General features: G+C 50.1%; 1 protein-coding gene across 1 annotated transcript in view; it reads left to right on the top strand.

Annotated features, from left to right (window-relative positions):
* The window catches only part of LOC121506321 (caveolae-associated protein 2-like), a 35,033-nt gene that overhangs the window by 3,374 nt on the left and 7,629 nt on the right, over window positions 1–24,030 (top strand). The window contains exons 2-4 of the mRNA XM_041782083.1: window positions 5,766–5,906; window positions 18,265–18,366; window positions 19,335–19,598. Coding sequence (XP_041638017.1) covers window positions 5,766–5,906; window positions 18,265–18,366; window positions 19,335–19,598 — 507 coding nt within the window. The remainder of the gene's footprint in view (window positions 1–5,765; window positions 5,907–18,264; window positions 18,367–19,334; window positions 19,599–24,030) is intronic.

The following is a 24,030-nucleotide window of genomic DNA, read 5'->3' as shown; positions in this document are numbered from 1 at the left end:
CTAGAACCAGAACAAGATAGAGGTGAGAGCAGGACCCTTACCTTAGAACAGAACCAGAACTAGAACCAGAACAAGATGGAGGTGAGAGCAGGACCCTTACCTTAGAACAGAACCAGAACTAGGAGCAGAACTAGAACCAGAACAAGATGGAGGTGAGAGCAGGACCTTTACCTTAGAACAGAACCAGAACTAGAACCAGAACAAGATGGAGGTGAGAGCAGGACCCTTACCTTAGAACAGAACCAGAACTAGAACCAGAACAAGATGGAGGTGAGAGCAGGACCCTTACCTTAGAACAGAACCAGAACTAGAACCAGAACAAGATAGAGGTGAGAGCAGGACCCTTACCTTAGAACAGAACCAGAACTAGAACCAGAACAAGATAGAGGTGAGAGCAGGACCCTTACCTTAGAACAGAACCAGAACTAGGAGCAGAACTAGAACCAGAACAAGATGGAGGTGAGAGCAGGACCCTTACCTTAGAACAGAACCAGAACTAGAACCAGAACAAGATGGAGGTGAGAGCAGGACCCTTACCTTAGAACAGAACCAGAACTAGAACCAGAACAAGATGGAGGTGAGAGCAGGACCCTTACCTTAGAACAGAACCAGAACTAGAACCAGAACAAGATAGAGGTGAGAGCAGGACCCTTACCTTAGAACAGAACCAGAACTAGAACCAGAACAAGATGGAGGTGAGAGCAGGACCCTTACCTTAGAACAGAACCAGAACTAGGAGCAGAACTAGAACCAGAACAAGATGGAGGTGAGAGCAGGACCATTACCTTAGAACAGAACCAGAACTAGAACCAGAACAAGATGGAGGTGAGAGCAGGACCCTTACATTAGAACAGAACCAGAACTAGAACCAGAACAAGATAGAGGTGAGAGCAGGACCCTTACCTTAGAACAGAACCAGAACTAGGAGCAGAACCAGAACCAGAACAAGATGGAGGTGTGAGCAGGACCCTTACCTTAGAACAGAACCAGAACTAGAACCAGAACAAGATGGAGGTGAGAGCAGGACCTTTACCTTAGAACAGAACCAGAACTAGAACCAGAACAAGATGGAGGTGAGAGCAGGACCCTTACCTTAGAACAGAACCAGAACTAGAACCAGAACTAGAACCAGAACAAGATGGAGGTGAGAGCAGGACCCTTACATTAGAACAGAACCAGAACTAGAACCAGAACAAGATAGAGGTGAGAGCAGGACCCTTACCTTAGAACAGAACCAGAACTAGAACCAGAACAAGATAGAGGTGAGAGCAGGACCCTTACCTTAGAACAGAACCAGAACTAGAACCAGAACAAGATGGAGGTGAGAGCAGGACCCTTACCTTAGAACAGAACCAGAACTAGGAGCAGAACTAGAACCAGAACAAGATGGAGGTGAGAGCAGGACCCTTACCTTAGAACAGAACCAGAACTAGAACCAGAACAAGATGGAGGTGAGAGCAGGACCCTTACCTTAGAACAGAACCAGAACTAGAACCAGAACAAGATGGAGGTGAGAGCAGGACCCTTACCTTAGAACAGAACCAGAACTAGAACCAGAACAAGATAGAGGTGAGAGCAGGACCCTTACCTTAGAACAGAACCAGAACTAGAACCAGAACAAGATGGAGGTGAGAGCAGGACCCTTACCTTAGAACAGAACCAGAACTAGGAGCAGAACTAGAACCAGAACAAGATGGAGGTGAGAGCAGGACCTTTACCTTAGAACAGAACCAGAACTAGAACCAGAACAAGATGGAGGTGAGAGCAGGACCCTTACCTTAGAACAGAACCAGAACTAGAACCAGAACAAGATGGAGGTGAGAGCAGGACCCTTACCTTAGAACAGAACCAGAACTAGAACCAGAACAAGATAGAGGTGAGAGCAGGACCCTTACCTTAGAACAGAACCAGAACTAGAACCAGAACAAGATGGAGGTGAGAGCAGGACCCTTACCTTAGAACAGAACCAGAACTAGAGCAGAACTAGAACCAGAACAAGATGGAGGTGAGAGCAGGACCCTTACCTTAGAACAGAACCAGAACTAGAACCAGAACAAGATGGAGGTGAGAGCAGGACCCTTACCTTAGAACAGAACCAGAACTAGAACCAGAACAAGATGGAGGTGAGAGCAGGACCCTTACCTTAGAACAGAACCAGAACTAGAACCAGAACAAGATGGAGGTGAGAGCAGGACCCTTACCTTAGAACAGAACCAGAACTAGAACCAGAACAAGATCGAGGTGAGAGCAGGACCCTTACCTTAGAACAGAACCAGAACTAGAACCAGAACAAGATGGAGGTGAGAGCAGGACCCTTACCTTAGAACAGAACCAGAACTAGGAGCAGAACTAGAACCAGAACAAGATGGAGGTGAGAGCAGGACCCTTACCTTAGAACAGAACCAGAACTAGAACCAGAACAAGATAGAGGTGAGAGCAGGACCCTTACCTTAGAACAGAACCAGAACTAGAACCAGAACAAGATGGAGGTGAGAGCAGGACCCTTCACTTAGAACAGAACCAGAACTAGAACCAGAACAAGATGGAGGTAAGAGCAGGACCTTTACCTTAAAACAGAACCAGAACTAGAACCAGAACAAGATAGAGGTGAGAGCAGGACCCTTACCTTAGAACAGAACCAGAACTAGAACCAGAACAAGATGGAGGTGAGAGCAGGACCCTTACCTTAGAACAGAACCAGAACTAGAACCAGAACAAGATGGAGGTGAGAGCAGGACCCTTACCTTAGAACAGAACCAGAACTAGAACCAGAACAAGATAGAGGTGAGAGCAGGACCCTTACCTTAGAACAGAACCAGAACTAGAACCAGAACAAGATGGAGGTGAGAGCAGGACCCTTACCTTAGAACAGAACCAGAACTAGGAGCAGAACCAGAACCAGAACAAGATGGAGGTGAGAGCAGGACCTTTACCTTAGAACAGAACCAGAACTAGAACCAGAACAAGATGGAGGTGAGAGCAGGACCCTTACCTTAGAACAGAACCAGAACTAGAACCAGAACAAGATGGAGGTGAGAGCAGGACCCTTACCTTAGAACAGAACCAGAACTAGAACCAGAACAAGATGGAGGTAAGAGCAGGACCCTTACCTTAAAACAGAACCAGAACTAGAACCAGAAAAAGATAGAGGTGAGAGCAGGACCCTTACCTTAGAACAGAACCAGAACTAGAACCAGAACAAGATGGAGGTGAGAGCAGGACCCTTACCTTAGAACAGAACCAGAACTAGAACCAGAACAAGATGGAGGTGAGAGCAGGACCCTTACCTTAGAACAGAACCAGAACTAGAACCAGAACAAGATGGAGGTGTGAGCAGGACCCTTACATTAGAACAGAACCAGAACTAGAACCAGAACAAGATAGAGGTGAGAGCAGGACCCTTACCTTAGAACAGAACCAGAACTAGAACCAGAACAAGATGGAGGTGAGAGCAGGACCCTTACCTTAGAACAGAACCAGAACTAGAACCAGAACTAGAACCAGAACAAGATGGAGGTGAGAGCAGGACCCTTACCTTAGAACAGAACCAGAACTAGGAGCAGAACTAGAACCAGAACAAGATGGAGGTGTGAGCAGGACCCTTACATTAGAACAGAACCAGAACTAGAACCAGAACAAGATGGAGGTGTGAGCAGGACCCTTACCTTAGAACAGAACCAGAACTAGAACCAGAACAAGATGGAGGTGAGAGCAGGACCCTGCAGAAAGCAGTTCAAAAACCTTAGAACAGAACCAGAACGAGATGTAGGCTAGAACTTGAAGAATGTGATAAACCAGCCACGTAAGAAAAGGTGGACCTGTGTAGATGTCTTTGTCAGAACGTTCTCTAACCAGCGCTGGCTGATGGTCCCTGGGGCCCCATGTTCTACGGGGTTCTCATGATGAGGTCAGATAGGGTCCCGTGTTCTACGGGGTTCTCATGATGAGGACAGATAGGGTCCCGTGTTCTACGGGGTTCTCATGATGAGCACAGATAGGGTCCCGTGTTCTACGGGGTTCTCATGATGAGGACAGATAGGGTCCCGTGTTCTACGGGGTTCTCATGATGAGGTCAGATAGGGTCATCTGATCAGAGTCAGAAAAACAGAGAGCAGCTGTTTAAGTTTTCTGTTTATAAGCTTTGAGGATGTCATCTTCAAGGCAAGGATGGAATGTTTAAAGATTTAAGGATGTCATCTTCAAGGCAAGGATGGAATGTTTAAAGATTTAAGGATGTCATCTTCAAGGCAAGGATGGAATGTTTAAAGATTTAAGGATGTCATCTTCAAGGCAAGGATGGAATGTTTAAAGATTTACCAGGATGTCATCTTCAAGGCAAGGATGGAATGTTTAAAGATTTAAGGATGTCATCTTCAAGGCAAGGATGGAATGTTTAAAGATTTAAGGATGTCATCTTCAAGGCAAGGATGGAATGTTTAAAGATTTAAGGATGTCATCTTCAAGGCAAGGATGGAATGTTTAAAGATTTAAGGATGTCATCTTCAAGGCAAGGATGGAATGTTTAAAGATTTAAGGATGTCATCTTCAAGGCAAAGATGGAATGTTTAAAGATTTTAGGATGTCATCTTCAAGGCAAGGATGGAATGTTTAAAGATTTAAGGATGTCATCTTCAAGGCAAGGATGGAATGTTTAAAGATTTAAGGATGTCATCTTCACGGCAAGGATGGAATGTTTTTAGGATTTGAGGATGTCATCTTCAAGGCAAGGATGGAATGTTTATTTAGAATTTGATGATGTCATCTTCAAGGCAAGGATGGAATGTTTTAAGGATTTCATGGTGTCATCTTCAAGGCAAGGATGCATTGTTTTTAGGATTTGATGGTGTCATCTTCAAGGCAAGGATGGAATGTTTTTAGGATTAGAGGATGTTGTCTTCACTGCAAGGATGGAATGTTTTATAGGCTTTGAGAATGTCATCTTCAAGGCAAGGATGGAATGTTGGTGAAGCTGGGGATGTTGAGACCTCTTACATGTGTTGTTGTCTAATAGTCGGCCATAGTTGGCGACTTTTGAAGCGTGGTTGGAGCTAGTGAGGAGTGAGGCTAGTTCCAGCCATGTTTCCAAAAGTTGCTGAAGGTCTACCTGCAGGGAGACTGTTGGCATATTTGATCATCAAGATATTAAGTCGTCTGATGTTTTTATAAGTCGTCTATTTTGGTTCGTTGAAGGATCCCTGTTCTTCATCAGCAGTGCTGTCTGAGCTCTGATGTTCCTCTTAGAGCTAGAGAAGGACTGGTGGCTCTTTTTAGATTTGGATCCACTATTGTGGGATGTCCCATAGTTCTCTAAAAAGAGATGTTTCAGAGTATTTGATTCACTATGGCTGATTTTGGATCAGTGGGGGCAGTACTGGTCTCTGCCTTGCACCGCCACATTCCTCAAAGATCCTGATGAATATGTGGGTGTGTCTGCTGTCGTAGAGACTGTTTGGGGGTTTCAGGCTCTGGTTGACATTTCTCTCCACATTCTCTGTGCTTTCTGATATTTGAATCTCAAACTTTGATTGGTTCTCACATTCTGATGTCACAGCAGCTCTTTACAGTGGCTGTTAGCAGACGGGTAGCAGATGTCTGATTGAGCTGTGAGTGAACATTCCTCAAATGTTTTCGATGTTCAGGAGCTTCAGCTCAATCTTACAACAGCTAGAGACACGCAGGCTGCTGAGACATCAGGGCCCCGGGCCCCAATAGCCCCAGTGGAAAGCGTGATCAGAAGCTGATCTCTGATTGGTTGTTTTTTTCAGGTGCATCAGATGGAGATGGAGGGCGTGGTCAGAGGGATACAGGCTGACATGACGAAGCTGTCTAAGAGCCACAGTCACACTTCCAACACTGTCAGCAAACTGCTGGACAAGAGCCGTAAGCTGTCAGTCACCATGAAGGAGGTGAGGAAGGGTCAATAAACACCTGACAGGTGGTCTGACATCAGTCACACCTGGCAGGTGGTCTGATATCAGTCACACCTGGCAGGTGGTCTGACATCAGTAACACCTGGCAGGTGGTCTGACATCAGTCACACCTGGCAGGTGGTCTGACATCACTCACACCTGGCAGGTGGTCTGATATCAGTCACACCTGAAAGGTGGTCTGACATATGTCACACCTGGCAGATGGTCATACATCAGTCACACCTAGCAGGTGTCCTTACATCAGTCACACCTGGCAGATGGTCATACATCAGTCACACCTGGCAGGTGGTCTGACATCAGTCACACCTGGCAGGTGTTCTGACATCAGTCACACCTGACAGGTGGTCTGACATATGTCACACCTGGCACATGGTCATACATCAGTCACACCTGGCAGGTGGTCTGACATCAGTCACACCTGGCAGGTGTCCTTACATCAGTCACACCTGGCAGGTGGTCAGACATCAGTCACACCTGGCAGTTGGTCAGACATCAGTCACACCTGGCAGGTGTCCTTACATCAGTCACACCTGGCAGGTGGTCTGACATCAGTCACACCTGGCAGGAAGTGTGACATCAGTCACACCTGGCAGGTGTTCTGACATCAGTCACACCTGGAAGGTGGTCTGACATCAGTCACACCTGGCAGGTGGTCTGACATCAGTCACACCTGGCAGGTGGTCTGACATCAGTAACACCTGGCAGGTGGTCTGACATCAGTCACACCTGGCAGGTGGTCTGACATCACTCACACCTGGCAGGTGGTCTGATATCAGTCACACCTGAAAGGTGGTCTGACATATGTCACACCTGGCAGATGGTCATACATCAGTCACACCTAGCAGGTGTCCTTACATCAGTCACACCTGGCAGATGGTCATACATCAGTCACACCTGGCAGGTGGTCTGACATCAGTCACACCTGGCAGGTGTTCTGACATCAGTCACACCTGACAGGTGGTCTGACATATGTCACACCTGGCACATGGTCATACATCAGTCACACCTGGCAGGTGGTCAGACATCAGTCACACCTGGCAGGTGTCCTTACATCAGTCACACCTGGCAGGTGGTCATACATCAGTCACACCTGGCAGTTGGTCAGACATCAGTCACACCTGGCAGGTGTCCTTACATCAGTCACACCTGGCAGGTGGTCTGACATCAGTCACACCTGGCAGATGGTCATACATCAGTCACACCTGGCAGGTGGTCTGACATCAGTCACACCTGGCAGGTGTCCTTACATCAGTCACACCTGGCACATGGTCATAAATCAGTCACACCTGGCACATGGGGATACATCAGTCAAACCTGGCAGGTGTCCTTACATCAGTCACACCTGGCAGGTGGTCAGACATCAGTCACACCTGGCAGGTGTCCTTACATCAGTCACACCTGGCAGGTGGTGTGACATCAGTCACACCTGGCAGGTGGTCTGACATCAGTCACACCTGGCAGGTGGTCTGATATCATTCACACCTGGCAGGTGTCCTTACATCAGTCACACCTGGCAGATGGTCATACATCAGTCACACCTGGCAGGTGGTCTGACATCAGTCACACCTGGCAGGTGGTCTGACATCAGTCACACCTGGCAGGTGGTCTGACATCAGTCACACCTGGCAGGTGTCCTGACATCAGTCACACCTGGCAGATGGTCATACATCAGTCACACCTGGCAGGTGTCCTTACATCAGTCACACCTGGCAGGTGGTCATACATCAGTCACACCTGGAAGGTGGTCTGACATCAGTCACACCTGGCAGGTGTTCTGACATCAGTCACACCTGACAGGTGGTCTGACATCAGTCACACCTGGCACATGGTCATAAATCAGTCACACCTGGCACATGGTCATACATCAGTCACCCCTGGCAGGTGTCCTTACATCAGTCACACCTGGCAGGTGGTCATACATCAGTCACACCTGGCAGGTGGTCAGACATCAGTCACACCTGGCAGGTGTCCTTACATCAGTCACACCTGGCAGGTGGTCTGACATCAGTCACACCTGGCAGATGGTCATACATCAGTCACACCTGACAGGTGGTCTGACATCAGTCACACCTGGCAGATGGTCTGACATCAGTCACACCTGGCAGGTGGTCAGACATCAGTCACACCTGACAGGTGGTCTGACATCAGTCACACCTGGCAGGTGGTCTGACATATGTCACACCTGGCACATGGTCATACATCAGTCACACCTGGCAGGTGGTCTGACATCAGTCACACCTGGCAGGTGTCCTTACATCAGTCACACCTGGCAGGTGGTCAGACATCAGTCACACCTGGCAGGTGGTCAGATATCAGTCACACCTGGCAGGTGGTCTGACATCAGTCACACCTGGCAGATGGTCAGACATCAGTCACACCTGACAGGTGGTCTGACATCAGTCACACCTGGCAGGTGGTCTGACATCAGTCACACCTGGCAGGTGGTCATACATCAGTCACACCCGGGAGGTGGTCATACATCAGTCACACCTGGCAGGAAGTGTGACATCAGTCACACCTGGCAGGTGTTCTGACATCAGTCACACCTGGAAGGTGGTCTGACATCAGTCACACCTGGCAGGTGGTCTGACATCAGTCACACCTGGCAGGTGGTCTGACATCAGTCACACCTGGCAGGTGGTCTGATATCAGTCACACCTGGCAGGTGTCCTTACATCAGTCACACCTGGCAGATGGTCATACATCAGTCACACCTGGCAGGTGTCCTTACATCAGTCACACCTGGCAGGTGGTCTGACATCAGTCACACCTGGCAGGTGGTCTGATATCAGTCACACCTGGCAGGTGGTCTGACATCAGTCACACCTGGCAGGTGTCCTGACATCAGTCACACCTGGCAGGTGTTCTGACATCAGTCACACCTGACAGGTGGTCTGACATCAGTCACACCTGGCAGGTGTTCTGACATCAGTCACACCTGGCAGGTGGTCTGACATCAGTCACACATGGCAGGTGGTCTGACATCAGTCACACCTGGCAGGTGGTCTGACATCAGTCACACCTGGCAGGTGGTCATACATCAGTCACACCTGGCAGGTGTCCTTACATCAGTCACACCTGGCAGGTGGTCATACATCAGTCACACCTGGCAGGTGGTCTGACATCAGTCACACCTGGCAGGTGTTCTGACATCAGTCACACCTGACAGGTGGTCTGACATCAGTCACACCTGGCAGGTGTTCTGACATCAGTCACACCTGGCAGGTGTTCTGACATCAGTCACACCTGACAGGTGGTCTGACATATGTCACACCTGGCACATGGTCATAAATCAGTCACACCTGGCACATGGTCATACATCAGTCACACCTGGGTGGTGGTCATACATCAGTCACACCTGGCAGGAAGTCTGACATCAGTCACACCTGGAAGGTGTTCTGACATCAGTAACACCTGGCAGGTGGTCTGACATCAGTCACACCTGGCAGGTGTCCTTACATCAGTCACACCTGGCAGGTGGTGTGACATCAGTCACACCTGGCAGGTGGTCTGATATCAGTCACACCTGGCAGGTGTCCTTACATCAGTCACATCTGGCTGATGGTCTGATATCAGTCACACCTGGCAGGTGGTCTGACATCAGTCACACCTGGCAGGTGGTCTGACATCAGTCACACCTGGCAGGTGGTCTGATATCAGTCACACCTGGCAGGTGGTCTGACATCAGTCACACCTGGCAGGTGGTCTGATATCAGTCACACCTGGCAGGTGGTCTGACATATGTCACACCTGGCAGGTGGTCTGACATCAGTCACACCTGACAGGTGGTCATACATCAGTCACACCTGGCAGGTGTCCTTACATCAGTCACACCTGGCAGGTGGTCATACATCAGTCACACCTGGCAGGTGGTCTGACATCAGTCACACCTGGCAGGTGTTCTGACATCAGTCACACCTGACAGGTGGTCTGACATCAGTCACACCTGGCACATGGTCATAAATCAGTCACACCTGGCACATGGTCATACATCAGTCACACCTGGCAGGTGTCCTTACATCAGTCACACCTGGCAGGTGGTCTGACATCAGTCACACCTGGCAGGTGGTCAGACATCAGTCACACCTGGCAGGTGTCCTTACATCAGTCACACCTGGCAGGTGGTCTGACATCAGTCACACCTGGCAGATGGTCATACATCAGTCACACCTGACAGGTGGTCTGACATCAGTCACACCTGGCAGATGGTCTGACATCAGTCACACCTGGCAGGTGGTCAGACATCAGTCACACCTGGCAGGTGGTCTGACATCAGTCACACCTGGCAGGTGGTCTGACATATGTCACACCTGGCACATGGTCATACATCAGTCACACCTGGCAGGTGGTCTGACATCAGTCACACATGGCAGGTGTCCTTACATCAGTCACACCTGGCAGGTGGTCAGACATCAGTCACACCTGGCAGGTGGTCAGATATCAGTCACACCTGGCAGGTGGTCTGACATCAGTCACACCTGGCAGATGGTCAGACATCAGTCACACCTGACAGGTGGTCTGACATCAGTCACACCTGGCAGGTGGTCTGACATCAGTCACACCTGGCAGGTGGTCATACATCAGTCACACCCGGGAGGTGGTCATACATCAGTCACACCTGGCAGGAAGTGTGACATCAGTCACACCTGGCAGGTGGTCTGACATCAGTCACACCTGGAAGGTGGTCTGACATCAGTCACACCTGGCAGGTGGTCTGACATCAGTCACACCTGGCAGGTGGTCTGACATCAGTCACACCTGGCAGGTGTCCTTACATCAGTCACACCTGGCAGATGGTCATACATCAGTCACACCTGGCAGGTGTCCTTACATCAGTCACACCTGGCAGGTGGTCTGACATCAGTCACACCTGGCAGGTGGTCTGATATCAGTCACACCTGGCAGGTGGTCTGACATCAGTCACACCTGGCAGGTGGTCTGAAATCAGTCACACCTGGCAGGTGTTCTGACATCAGTCACACCTGGCAGGTGGTCTGACATCAGTCACACCTGGCAGGTGTTCTGACATCAGTCACACCTGGCAGGTGGTCTGACATCAGTCACACCTGACAGGTGGTCTGACATCAGTCACACCTGGCAGGTGGTCTGACATCAGTCACACCTGGCAGGTGGTCTGATATCAGTCACACCTGGCAGGTGGTCTGACATCAGTCACACCTGGCAGGTGGTCTGAAATCAGTCACACCTGGCAGGTGGTGTGACATCAGTCACACCTGGCAGGTGGTCTGACATCAGTCACACCTGGCAGGTGTTCTGACATCAGTCACACCTGGCAGGTGGTCTGACATCAGTCACACCTGGCAGGTGATCTGACATCAGTCACACCTGGCAGGTGGTCTGACATCAGTCACACCTGGCAGGTGTCCTTACATCAGTCACACCTGGCAGATGGTCATACATCAGTCACACCTGGCAGGTGTCCTTACATCAGTCACACCTGGCAGGTGGTCTGACATCAGTCACACCTGGCAGGTGGTCTGATATCAGTCACACCTGGCAGGTGGTCTGACATCAGTCACACCTGGCAGGTGGTCTGAAATCAGTCACACATTGCAGGTGATCTGACATCAGTCACACCTGGCAGGTGGTCTGACATCAGTCACACCTGGCAGGTGGTCTGATATCAGTCACACCTGGCAGGTGGTCATACATCAGTCACACCTGGCAGGTGGTCTGACATCAGTCACACCTGGCAGGTGTTCTGACATCAGTCACACCTGGCAGGTGGTCTGACATATGTCACACCTGGCACATGGTCATAAATCAGTCACACCTGGCACATGGTCATACATCAGTCACACCTGGCAGGTGGTCTGATATCAGTCACACCTGGCAGGTGGTCTGACATCAGTCACACCTGGCAGGTGTTCTGACATCAGTCACACCTGACAGGTGGTCTGACATATGTCACACCTGGCACATGGTCATAAATCAGTCACACCTGGCACATGGTCATACATCAGTCACACCTGGGTGGTGGTCATACATCAGTCACACCTGGCAGGTGGTCAGACATCAGTCACACCTGGCAGGTGTCCTTACATCAGTCACACCTGGCAGGTGGTGTGACATCAGTCACACCTGGCAGGTGGTCTGACATCAGTCACACCTGGCAGGTGGTCTGATATCATTCACACCTGGCAGGTGTCCTTACATCAGTCACACCTGGCAGATGGTCATACATCAGTCACACCTGGCAGGTGTTCTGACATCAGTCACACCTGACAGGTGGTCTGACATATGTCACACCTGGCACATGGTCATAAATCAGTCACACCTGGCACATGGTCATACATCAGTCACACCTGGCAGGTGTCCTTACATCAGTCACACCTGGCAGATGATCTGACATCAGTCACACCTGGCAGGTGGTCAGACATCAGTCACACCTGGCAGGTGTCCTTACATCGGTCACACCTGGCAGATGGTCTGACATCAGTCACACCTGGCAGATGGTCATACATCAGTCACACCTGACAGGTGGTCTGACATCAGTCACACCTGGCAGATGGTCTGACATCAGTCACACCTGGCACATGTTCATACATCAGTCACACCTGACAGGTGGTCTGACATCAGTCACACCTAGCAGGTGGTCTGACATATGTCACACCTGGCACATGTTCATACATCAGTCACACCTGGCAGGTGGTCTGACATCAGTCACACCTGGCAGGTGTGGTGACTTCAGTCACACCTGGGAGGTGGTCATATCAGTCACACCTGACAGGTGGTCAGACATCAGTCACACCTGGCAGGTGGTCTGACATCAGTCACACCTGGCAGGTGGTCTGACATCAGTCACACCTGGCAGATGGTCTGACATCAGTCACACCTGGCACATGGTCTGACATCAGTCACACCTGGCAGGTGGTCTGACAGCAGTCACACCTGGCAGGTGGTCTGACATCAGTCACACCTGGCACATGGTCATACATCAGTCACACCTAGCAGGTGGTCTGACATCAGTCACAGCTGGCAGGTGGTCATACATCAGTCACACCTGGCAGGTGGTCTGACATCAGTCACACCTGGCAGGTGTTCTGACATCAGTCACACCTGACAGGTGGTCTGACATCAGTCACACCTGGCACATGGTCATAAATCAGTCACACCTGGCACATGGGGATACATCAGTCACACCTGGCAGGTGTCCTTACATCAGTCACACCTGGCAGGTGGTCAGACATCAGTCACACCTGGCAGGTGTCCTTACATCAGTCACACCTGGCAGGTGGTGTGACATCAGTCACACCTGGCAGGTGGTCTGACATCAGTCACACCTGGCAGGTGGTCTGATATCATTCACACCTGGCAGGTGTCCTTACATCAGTCACACCTGGCAGGTGGTCTGATATCAGTCACACCTGGCAGGTGGTCTGACATCAGTCACACCTGGTAGGTGGTGTGACATCAGTCACACCTGGCAGGTGGTGTGACATCAGTCACACCTGGCAGGTGGTCTGATATCATTCACACCTGGCAGGTGTCCTTACATCAGTCACACCTGGCAGATGGTCATACATCAGTCACACCTGGCAGGTGTCCTTACATCAGTCACACCTGGCAGGTGGTCATACATCAGTCACACCTGGCAGGTGGTCTGACATCAGTCACACCTGGCAGGTGTTCTGACATCAGTCACACCTGACAGGTGGTCTGACATATGTCACACCTGGCACATGGTCATAAATCAGTCACACCTGGCACATGGTGATACATCAGTCACACCTGGCAGGTGTCCTTACATCAGTCACACCTGGCAGGTGGTCAGACATCAGTCACACCTGGCAGGTGTCCTTACATCAGTCACACCTGGCAGGTGGTGTGACATCAGTCACACCTGGCAGGTGGTCTGACATCAGTCACACCTGGCAGGTGGTCTGATATCAGTCACACCTGGCAGGTGTCCTTACATCAGTCACACCTGGCAGATGGTCATACATCAGTCACACCTGGCAGGTGTCCTTACATCAGTCACACCTGGCAGGTGGTCATACATCAGTCACACCTGGCAGGTGGTCTGACATCAGTCACACCTGGCAGGTGTTCTGACATCAGTCACACCTGACAGGTGGTCTGACATCAGTCACACCTGGCAGGTGTTCTTACATCAGTCACACCTGGCAGGTGTTCTGACATCAGTCACACCTGGCAGGTGGTCTGACATCAGTCACACCTGGCAGGTGTTCTGACATCAGTCACACCTGGCAGGTGGTCTGACATCAGTCACACCTGACAGGTGGTCTGACATCAGTCACACCTGGCAGGTGGTCTGACATCAGTCACACCTGGCAGGTGGTCTGATATCAGTCACACCTGGCAGGTGGTCTGACATCAGTCACACCTGGCAGGTGGTCTGACATCAGTCACACCTGGCAGGTGTTCTGACATCAGTCACACCTGGCAGGTGGTCTGACATCAGTCACACCTGGCAGGTGTTCTGACATCAGTCACACCTGGCAGGTGGTCTGACATCAGTCACACCTGGCAGGTGGTCTGACATCAGTCACACCTGGCAGGTGGTCTGACATCAGTCACACCTGGCAGGTGTCCTTACATCAGTCACACCTGGCAGATGGTCATACATCAGTCACACCTGGCAGGTGTCCTTACATCAGTCACACCTGGCAGGTGGTCTGACATCAGTCACACCTGGCAGGTGGTCTGATATCAGTCACACCTGGCAGGTGGTCTGACATCAGTCACACCTGGCAGGTGGTCTGAAATCAGTCACACATTGCAGGTGATCTGACATCAGTCACACCTGGCAGGTGGTCTGACATCAGTCACACCTGGCAGGTGTTCTGACATCAGTCACACCTGGCAGGTGGTCTGACATCAGTCACACCTGACAGGTGGTCATACATCAGTCACACCTGGCAGGTGTCCTTACATCAGTCACACCTGGCAGGTGGTCATACATCAGTCACACCTGGCAGGTGGTCTGACATCAGTCACACCTGGCAGGTGTTCTGACATCAGTCACACCTGACAGGTGGTCTGACATCAGTCACACCTGGCAGGTGTTCTGACATCAGTCACACCTGGCAGGTGGTCTGACATATGTCACACCTGGCACATGGTCATAAATCAGTCACACCTGGCACATGGTCATACATCAGTCACACCTGGCAGGTGGTCTGATATCAGTCACACCTGGCAGGTGGTCTGACATCAGTCACACCTGGCAGGTGGTCATACATCAGTCACACCTGGCAGGTGGTCTGACATCAGTCACACCTGGCAGGTGTTCTGACATCAGTCACACCTGACAGGTGGTCAGACATCAGTCACACCTGGCAGGTGTTCTGACATCAGTCACACCTGGCAGGTGTTCTGACATCAGTCACACCTGACAGGTGGTCTGACATATGTCACACCTGGCACATGGTCATAAATCAGTCACACCTGGCACATGGTCATACATCAGTCACACCTGGCAGGTGTCCTTACATCAGTCACACCTGGCAGATGATCTGACATCAGTCACACCTGGCAGGTGGTCAGACATCAGTCACACCTGGCAGGTGTCCTTACATCAGTCACACCTGGCAGATGGTCTGACATCAGTCACACCTGGCAGATGGTCATACATCAGTCACACCTGACAGGTGGTCTGACATCAGTCACACCTGGCAGATGGTCTGACATCAGTCACACCTGGCACATGTTCATACATCAGTCACACCTGACAGGTGGTCTGACATCAGTCACACCTAGCAGGTGGTCTGACATATGTCACACCTGGCACATGTTCATACATCAGTCACACCTGGCAGGTGGTCTGACATCAGTCACACCTGGCAGGTGTCCTTACATCAGTCACACCTGGCAGGTGGTCATATATCAGTCACACCTGACAGGTGGTCAGACATCAGTCACACCTGGCAGGTGGTCTGACATCAGTCACACCTGGCAGGTGGTCTGACATCAGTCACACCTGGCAGATGGTCTGACATCAGTCACACCTGGCACATGGTCTGACATCAGTCACACCTGGCAGGTGGTCTGACAGCAGTCACACCTGGCACATGGTCATACATCAGTCACACCTGGCACATGGTCATACATCAGTCACACCTAGCAGGTGGTCTGACATCAGTCACACCTGGCAGGTGGTCATACATCAGTCACACCTGGCAGGTGGTCTGACATCAGTCACACCTGGCAGGTGTTCTGACATTAGTCACACCTGACAGGTGGTCTGACATCAGTCACACCTGGCACATGGTCATAAATCAGTCACACCTGGCACATGGGGATACATCAGTCACACCTGGCAGGTGTCCTTACATCAGTCACACCTGGCAGGTGGTCAGACATCAGTCACACCTGGCAGGTGTCCTTACATCAGTCACACCTGGCAGGTGGTGTGACATCAGTCACACCTGGCAGGTGGTCTGACATCAGTCACACCTGGCAGGTGGTCTGATATCATTCACACCTGGCAGGTGTCCTTACATCAGTCACACCTGGCAGGTGGTCTGATATCAGTCACACCTGGCAGGTGGTCTGACATCAGTCACACCTGGTAGGTGGTGTGACATCAGTCACACCTGGCAGGTGGTGTGACATCAGTCACACCTGGCAGGTGGTCTGATATCATTCACACCTGGCAGGTGTCCTTACATCAGTCACACCTGGCAGATGGTCATACATCAGTCACACCTGGCAGGTGTCCTTACATCAGTCACACCTGGCAGGTGGTCATACATCAGTCACACCTGGCAGGTGGTCTGACATCAGTCACACCTGGCAGGTGTTCTGACATCAGTCACACCTGACAGGTGGTCTGACATATGTCACACCTGGCACATGGTCATAAATCAGTCACACCTGGCACATGGTGATACATCAGTCACACCTGGCAGGTGTCCTTACATCAGTCACACCTGGCAGGTGGTCAGACATCAGTCACACCTGGCAGGTGTCCTTACATCAGTCACACCTGGCAGGTGGTGTGACATCAGTCACACCTGGCAGGTGGTCTGACATCAGTCACACCTGGCAGGTGGTCTGATATCATTCACACCTGGCAGGTGTCCTTACATCAGTCACACCTGGCAGATGGTCATACATCAGTCACACCTGGCAGGTGTCCTTACATCAGTCACACCTGGCAGGTGGTCATACATCAGTCACACCTGGCAGGTGGTCTGACATCAGTCACACCTGGCAGGTGTTCTGACATCAGTCACACCTGACAGGTGGTCTGACATCAGTCACACCTGGCAGGTGTTCTGACATCAGTCACACCTGGCAGGTGTTCTGACATCAGTCTCACCTGACAGGTGGTCTGATATATGTCACACCTGGCACATGGTCATAAATCAGTCACACCTGGCACATGGTCATACATCAGTCACACCTGGCAGGTGTCCTTACATCAGTCACACCTGGCAGATGATCTGACATCAGTCACACCTGGCAGGTGGTCAGACATCAGTCACACCTGGCAGGTGTCCTTACATCAGTCACACCTGGCAGATGGTCTGACATCAGTCACACCTGGCAGATGGTCATACATCAGTCACACCTGGCAGATGGTCATACTTCAGTCACACCTGGCAGATGGTCTGACATCAGTCACACCTGGCAGGTGGTCAGACATCAGTCACACCTGACAGGTGGTCTGACATCAGTCACACCTGGCAGGTGGTCTGACATATGTCACACCTGGCACATGTTCATACATCAGTCACACCTGGCAGGTGGTCTGACATCAGTCACACCTGGCAGGTGTCCTTACATCAGTCACACCTGGCAGGTGGTCATATATCAGTCACACCTGGCAGGTGGTCAGACATCAGTCACACCTGGCAGGTGGTCTGACATCAGTCACACCTGGCAGGTGGTCTGACATCAGTCACACCTGGCAGGTGGTCTGACATCAGTCACACCTGGCACATGGTCTGACATCAGTCACACCTGGCAGGTGGTCTGACATCAGTCACACCTGACAGGTGGTCTGACATATGTCACACCTGGCACATGGTCATACATCAGTCACACCTGGCACATGGTCATACATCAGTCACACCTAGCAGGTGGTCTGACATCAGTCACACCTGGCAGGTGTCCTTACATCAGTCACACCTGGCAGGTGGTCATACATCAGTCACACCTGGCAGGTGGTCAGACATCAGTCACACCTGGCAGGTGGTCAGACATCAGTCACACCTGACAGGTGGTCTGACATCAGTCAGACCTGGCAGGTGTTCTGACATCAGTCACACCTGGCAGGTGTTCTGACATCAGTCACACCTGGCAGGTGGTCATACATCAGTCACAAATGGGCTCTCCTCTGTAGGTACGGGATAAGATGGAGCGGCAGGGCATCCAGGTAAAGAAGCTTGAGGCAAACCACGCCCACCTGATCAACAGGAACAACTTCAAAGTGCTCATCTTCCAGGTCAGAGGTCAAATTTTAAAAAGGGTCATTCAATTAGCTCATCGACTAATCAGTCAACCTTTTTGTACAGCTCACATTCATAACTAAAGTAATCTGTAAGGTCTTTCTAAAGATGGCCAGTCTAGACCGGATTCTCTGTTCTAGTATTGACCCAACACAGACCCACATGAAACCAGAACTAAGAACCTTCTAGAGAGCAGAAACCTCTTCTTACAGGCATAGACCTGGATCATAGCCAGACTGACGAGGAAACCCAGATCAGAACCAGAGTACTTTTGTTGTTTTGTTGTATTGTAACAATTTTGTTTTTCTTCTGTTGTTGTTGTTCTGTTGTTGTCGTGTTGTTGTTGTTGTTGTGTTGTCATTTTCTGTTGTCTTTGTTGTGTTGTTCTTTTTATAGTTCTGTTGTTGATTTTTTTGCTGTTCTTGTTCTTGTTCTCTTTATGTTTTTCTGTTGTTTGTATTTTATGTCGTTGTTGTTGTCGTGTAGTTCTTGTTGTTGTTCTGTTGTTGTTGTTATCGTGTTGTTGTTTTCTGTTGTTGTTGTGGTGTTGTTCTTTTTATAGTTCTGTTTCTGTTGTTCTGTTGTTGTTGTCGTGTAGTTTGTTGTTGTTCTGTTGTTGTTGTGGTGATGTTCTTTTTATAGTTCTGTTGCTGTTGTTTTGTTGTTGTTGTTGTTGTTTTCTGTTGTCGTTGTGGTGTTGTTCTTTTTATAGTTCTGTTTCTGTTGTTCTGTTGTTGTTGTTGTTGTTTTCTGTTGTCGTTGTGGTGTTGTTGTTTTTATAGTTCTGTTGCTGTTGTTCTGTTGTTGTTGTCGTGGTGTTCTTGTTGTTCTGTTGTGTTTGTTGTTGTGTTGTTGGTATCCTCTCTATATTTTTCTTTTGTTTGTAGTTGTCATGTCGTTGTTGTTGTATTGCTGTATCGTTGTTGCGTCCCACTGTAACACCTTTTTTGTGGGTCTCTTTCAGGAGGAGAATGAGATCCCCTCCACCGTCTTTGTTAAGGATCCTCCTCCGTTCCCGCGTGATGAGGTCATAGAGGAAGGTGATGAATCAGCCGGCGTTGTTGATGGAAACCGTTCCCAAGAGAGCGCGCTCCACACCATCGACCTCTCATCAGACGAGGATGTGGGGCTGGACGCTGAGGTTGAGGAGGAGGAGCTCTGGCCTCAGGACCTGGAGAACATGGAGAAGTCCAGAGCAGAGAAACTGAAGCGCTCCAGTCTGAAGAAGGTGAGAAAGACAGGTGACTAGAGACAGGTAACAACAGACAGGTGACTAGAGAGAGGTAACCAGAGACACGTGACCAGAGACAGGTGACTAGAGACAGGTGACCAGAGACAGGTGACTAGAGACAGGTAACAACAGACAGGTGACTAGAGAGAGGTAACTAGAGACAGGTGACCAGAGAGAGGTAACTAGAGACAGGTGACCAGAGAGAGGTAACTAGAGACAGGTGACCAGAGAGAGGTAACTAAAGACAGGTGACCAGAGACAGGTGACCACAGACAGGTAACTAGAGACAGGTGACTAGAGACAGGTGACCACAGACAGGTAACTAGAGACAGGTGACTAGAGACAGGTGACAGGAGACAGATAACCAGAGACAGGTAACCAGAGACAGGTGACCACAGACAGGTAACTAGAGACAGGTGACTAGAGACAGGTAACAACAGACAGGTGACTAGAGAGAGGTAACCAGAGACACGTGACCAGAGACAGGTGACTAGAGACAGGTGACCAGAGACAGGTGACTAGAGACAGGTAACAACAGACAGGTGACTAGAGAGAGGTAACTAGAGACAGGTGACCAGAGAGAGGTAACTAGAGACAGGTGACCAGAGAGAGGTAACTAGAGACAGGTGACCAGAGAGAGGTAACTAAAGACAGGTGACCAGAGACAGGTGACCAGAGACAGGTGACCACAGACAGGTAACTAGAGACAGGTGACCACAGACAGGTAACTAGAGACAGGTGACTAGAGACAGGTGACAGGAGACAGATAACCAGAGACAGGTAACCAGAGACAGGTGACCACAGACAGGTAACTAAAGACAGGTGACTAGAGACAGGTAACAACAGACAGGTGACTAGAGAGAGGTAACCAGAGACACGTGACCAGAGACAGGTGACTAGAGACAGGTGACCAGAGACAGGTGACTAGAGACAGGTAACAACAGACAGGTGACTAGAGAGAGGTAACTAGAGACAGGTGACCAGAGAGAGGTAACTAGAGACAGGTGACCAGAGAGAGGTAACTAAAGACAGGTGACCAGAGACAGGTGACCAGAGACAGGTGACCACAGACAGGTAACTAGAGACAGGTGACTAGAGACAGGTGACCACAGACAGGTAACTAGAGACAGGTGACTAGAGACAGGTGACAGGAGACAGATAACCAGAGACAGGTAACCAGAGACAGGTGACCACAGACAGGTAACTAGAGACAGGTGACTAGAGACAGGTGACAGGAGACAGATAACCAGAGACAGGTAACTAGAGACAGGTGACAAGAGACAGGTGACAAGAAACAGGTAAGAAGAGACAGGTGACTAGAGACAAGTGACAAGAGACAGGTGACAAGAAACAGGTAAGAAGAGATAGGTGACCAGAGAGAGGTAACTAGAGACAGGTGACCAGAGAGAGGTAACTAAAGACAGGTGACCAGAGACAGGTGACCAGAGACAGGTGACCACAGACAGGTAACTAGAGACAGGTGACCAGAGACAGGTGACCACAGACAGGTAACTAGAGACAGGTGACTAGAGACAGGTGACAGGAGACAGATAACCAGAGACAGGTAACCAGAGACAGGTGACCACAGACAGGTAACTAGAGACAGGTGACTAGAGACAGGTGACAGGAGACAGATAACCAGAGACAGGTAACTAGAGACAGGTGACTAGAGACAGGTGACAAGAAACAGGTAAGAAGAGACAGGTGACTAGAGACAGGTGACAGGAGACAGATAACCAGAGACAGGTAACTAGAGACAAGTGACAAGAGACAGGTGACAAGAAACAGGTAAGAAGAGACAGGTGACTAGAGACAAGTGACAAGAGACAGGTGACAAGAAACAGGTAAGAAGAGACAGGTGACTAGAGACAAGTGACAAGGGACAGGTGACAAGAAACAGGTAAGAAGAGATAGGTGACTAGAGACAGGTGACTAGAGACAGGTAACAACAGACAGGTGACTAGAGAGAGGTAACCAGAGACACGTGACCAGAGACAGGTGACTAGAGACAGGTGACAGGAGACAGGTGACCACAGATAGGTGACAAGAGACAGGTAACCACAGACAGGTGAATAGAGACAGGTGACAGGAGACAGATATCCAGAGACAGGTGACCACAGACAGGTGACAAGAGACAGGTAACCACAGACAGGTGACTAGAGACAGGTGACTAGAGACAGGTAACAACAGACAGGTGACTAGAGAGAGGTAACCAGAGACACGTGACCAGAGACAGGTGACTAGAGACAGGTGACCAGAGACAGGTGACTAGAGACAGGTGACAAGAGACAGGTAACTAGAGACAGGTAACTAGAGACAGGTAACTAGAGACAGGTGGCAGGAGACAGATAACCAGAGACAGGTGACCACAGACAGGTAACCAGAGACAGGTGACGAGAGACAGGTAAGAAGAGACAGGTGACTAGAGACAGGTGACAGGAGACAGATAACCAGAGACAGGTAACTAGAGACAAGTGACAAGAGACAGGTGACAAGAAACAGGTAAGAAGAGACAGGTGACTAGAGACAGGTGACAGGAGACAGATAACCAGAGACAGGTAACTAGAGACAAGTGACAAGAGACAGGTGACAAGAAACAGGTAAGAAGAGACAGGTGACCACAGACAGGTAACTAGAGACAAGTGACAAGAGACAGGTGACAAGAAACAGGTAAGAAGAGACAGGTGACTAGAGACAAGTGACAAGAGACAGGTGACAAGAAACAGGTAAGAAGAGATAGGTGACTAGAGACAGGTGACTAGAGACAGGTAACAACAGACAGGTGACTAGAGAGAGGTAACCAGAGACACCTGACCAGAGACAGGTGACTAGAGACAGGTGACAGGAGACAGGTGACCACAGATAGGTGACAAGAGACAGGTAACCACAGACAGGTGAATAGAGACAGGTGACAGGAGACAGATAACCAGAGACAGGTGACCACAGACAGGTGACCAGAGACAGGTAACCACAGACAGGTGACTAGAGACAGGTGACTAGAGACAGGTAACAACAGACAGGTGACTAGAGAGAGGTAACCAGAGACACGTGACCAGAGACAGGTGACTAGAGACAGGTGACCAGAGACAGGTGACTAGAGACAGGTGACAAGAGACAGGTAACTAGAGACAGGTAACTAGAGACAGGTGGCAGGAGACAGATAACCAGAGACAGGTGACCACAGACAGGTAACCAGAGACAGGTGACAAGAGACAGGTAAGAAGAGACAGGTGACTAGAGACAGGTGACAGGAGACAGATAACCAGAGACAGGTGACCACAGACAGGTAACCAGAGACAGGTGACAAGAAACAGGTAAGAAGAGACAGGTGACTAGAGACAGGTGACAGGAGACAGATAACCAGAGACAGGTAACTAGAGACAAGTGACAAGAGACAGGTGACAAGAAACAGGTAAGAAGAGACAGGTGACTAGAGACAGGTGACAGGAGACAGATAACCAGAGACAGGTAACTAGAGACAAGTGACAAGAGACAGGTGACAAGAAACAGGTAAGAAGAGACAGGTGACCACAGACAGGTAACTAGAGACAAGTGACAAGAGACAGGTGACAAGAAACAGGTAAGAAGAGACAGGTGACTAGAGACAAGTGACAAGAGACAGGTGACAAGAAACAGGTAAGAAGAGATAGGTGACTAGAGACAGGTGACTAGAGACAGGTAACAACAGACAGGTGACTAGAGAGAGGTAACCACAGACACGTGACCAGAGACAGGTGACTAGAGACAGGTGACAGGAGACAGGTGACCACAGATAGGTGACAAGAGACAGGTAACCACAGACAGGTGAATAGAGACAGGTGACAGGAGACAGATAACCAGAGACAGGTGACCACAGACAGGTGACAAGAGACAGGTAACCACAGACAGGTGACTAGAGACAGGTGACTAGAGACAGGTAACAACAGACAGGTGACTAGAGAGAGGTAACCAGAGACACGTGACCAGAGACAGGTGACTAGAGACAGGTGACCAGAGACAGGTGACCAGAGACAGGTGACAAGAGACAGGTAACTAGAGACAGGTAACTAGAGACAGGTAACTAGAGACAGGTGGCAGGAGACAGATAACCAGAGACAGGTGACCACAGACAGGTAACCAGAGACAGGTGACGAGAGACAGGTAAGAAGAGACAGGTGACTAGAGACAGTTGACAGGAGACAGATAACCAGAGACAGGTGACCACAGACAGGTAACAAGAAACAGGTAAGAAGAGACAGGTGACTAGAGACAGGTGACAGGAGACAGATAACCAGAGACAGGTAACTAGAGACAAGTGACAAGAGACAGGTGACAAGAAACAGGTAAGAAGAGACAGGTGACTAGAGACAGGTGACAGGAGACAGATAACCAGAGACAGGTAACTAGAGACAAGTGACAAGAGACAGGTGACAAGAAACAGGTAAGAAGA

Source organism: Cheilinus undulatus, linkage group 24 (assembly GCF_018320785.1).
Source record: "Cheilinus undulatus linkage group 24, ASM1832078v1, whole genome shotgun sequence".
Taxonomy (NCBI): domain Eukaryota; kingdom Metazoa; phylum Chordata; class Actinopteri; order Labriformes; family Labridae; genus Cheilinus; species Cheilinus undulatus.
Note: the sequence above shows the minus strand (reverse complement) of the source record. Positions and strands in the feature narration are given on the sequence as shown.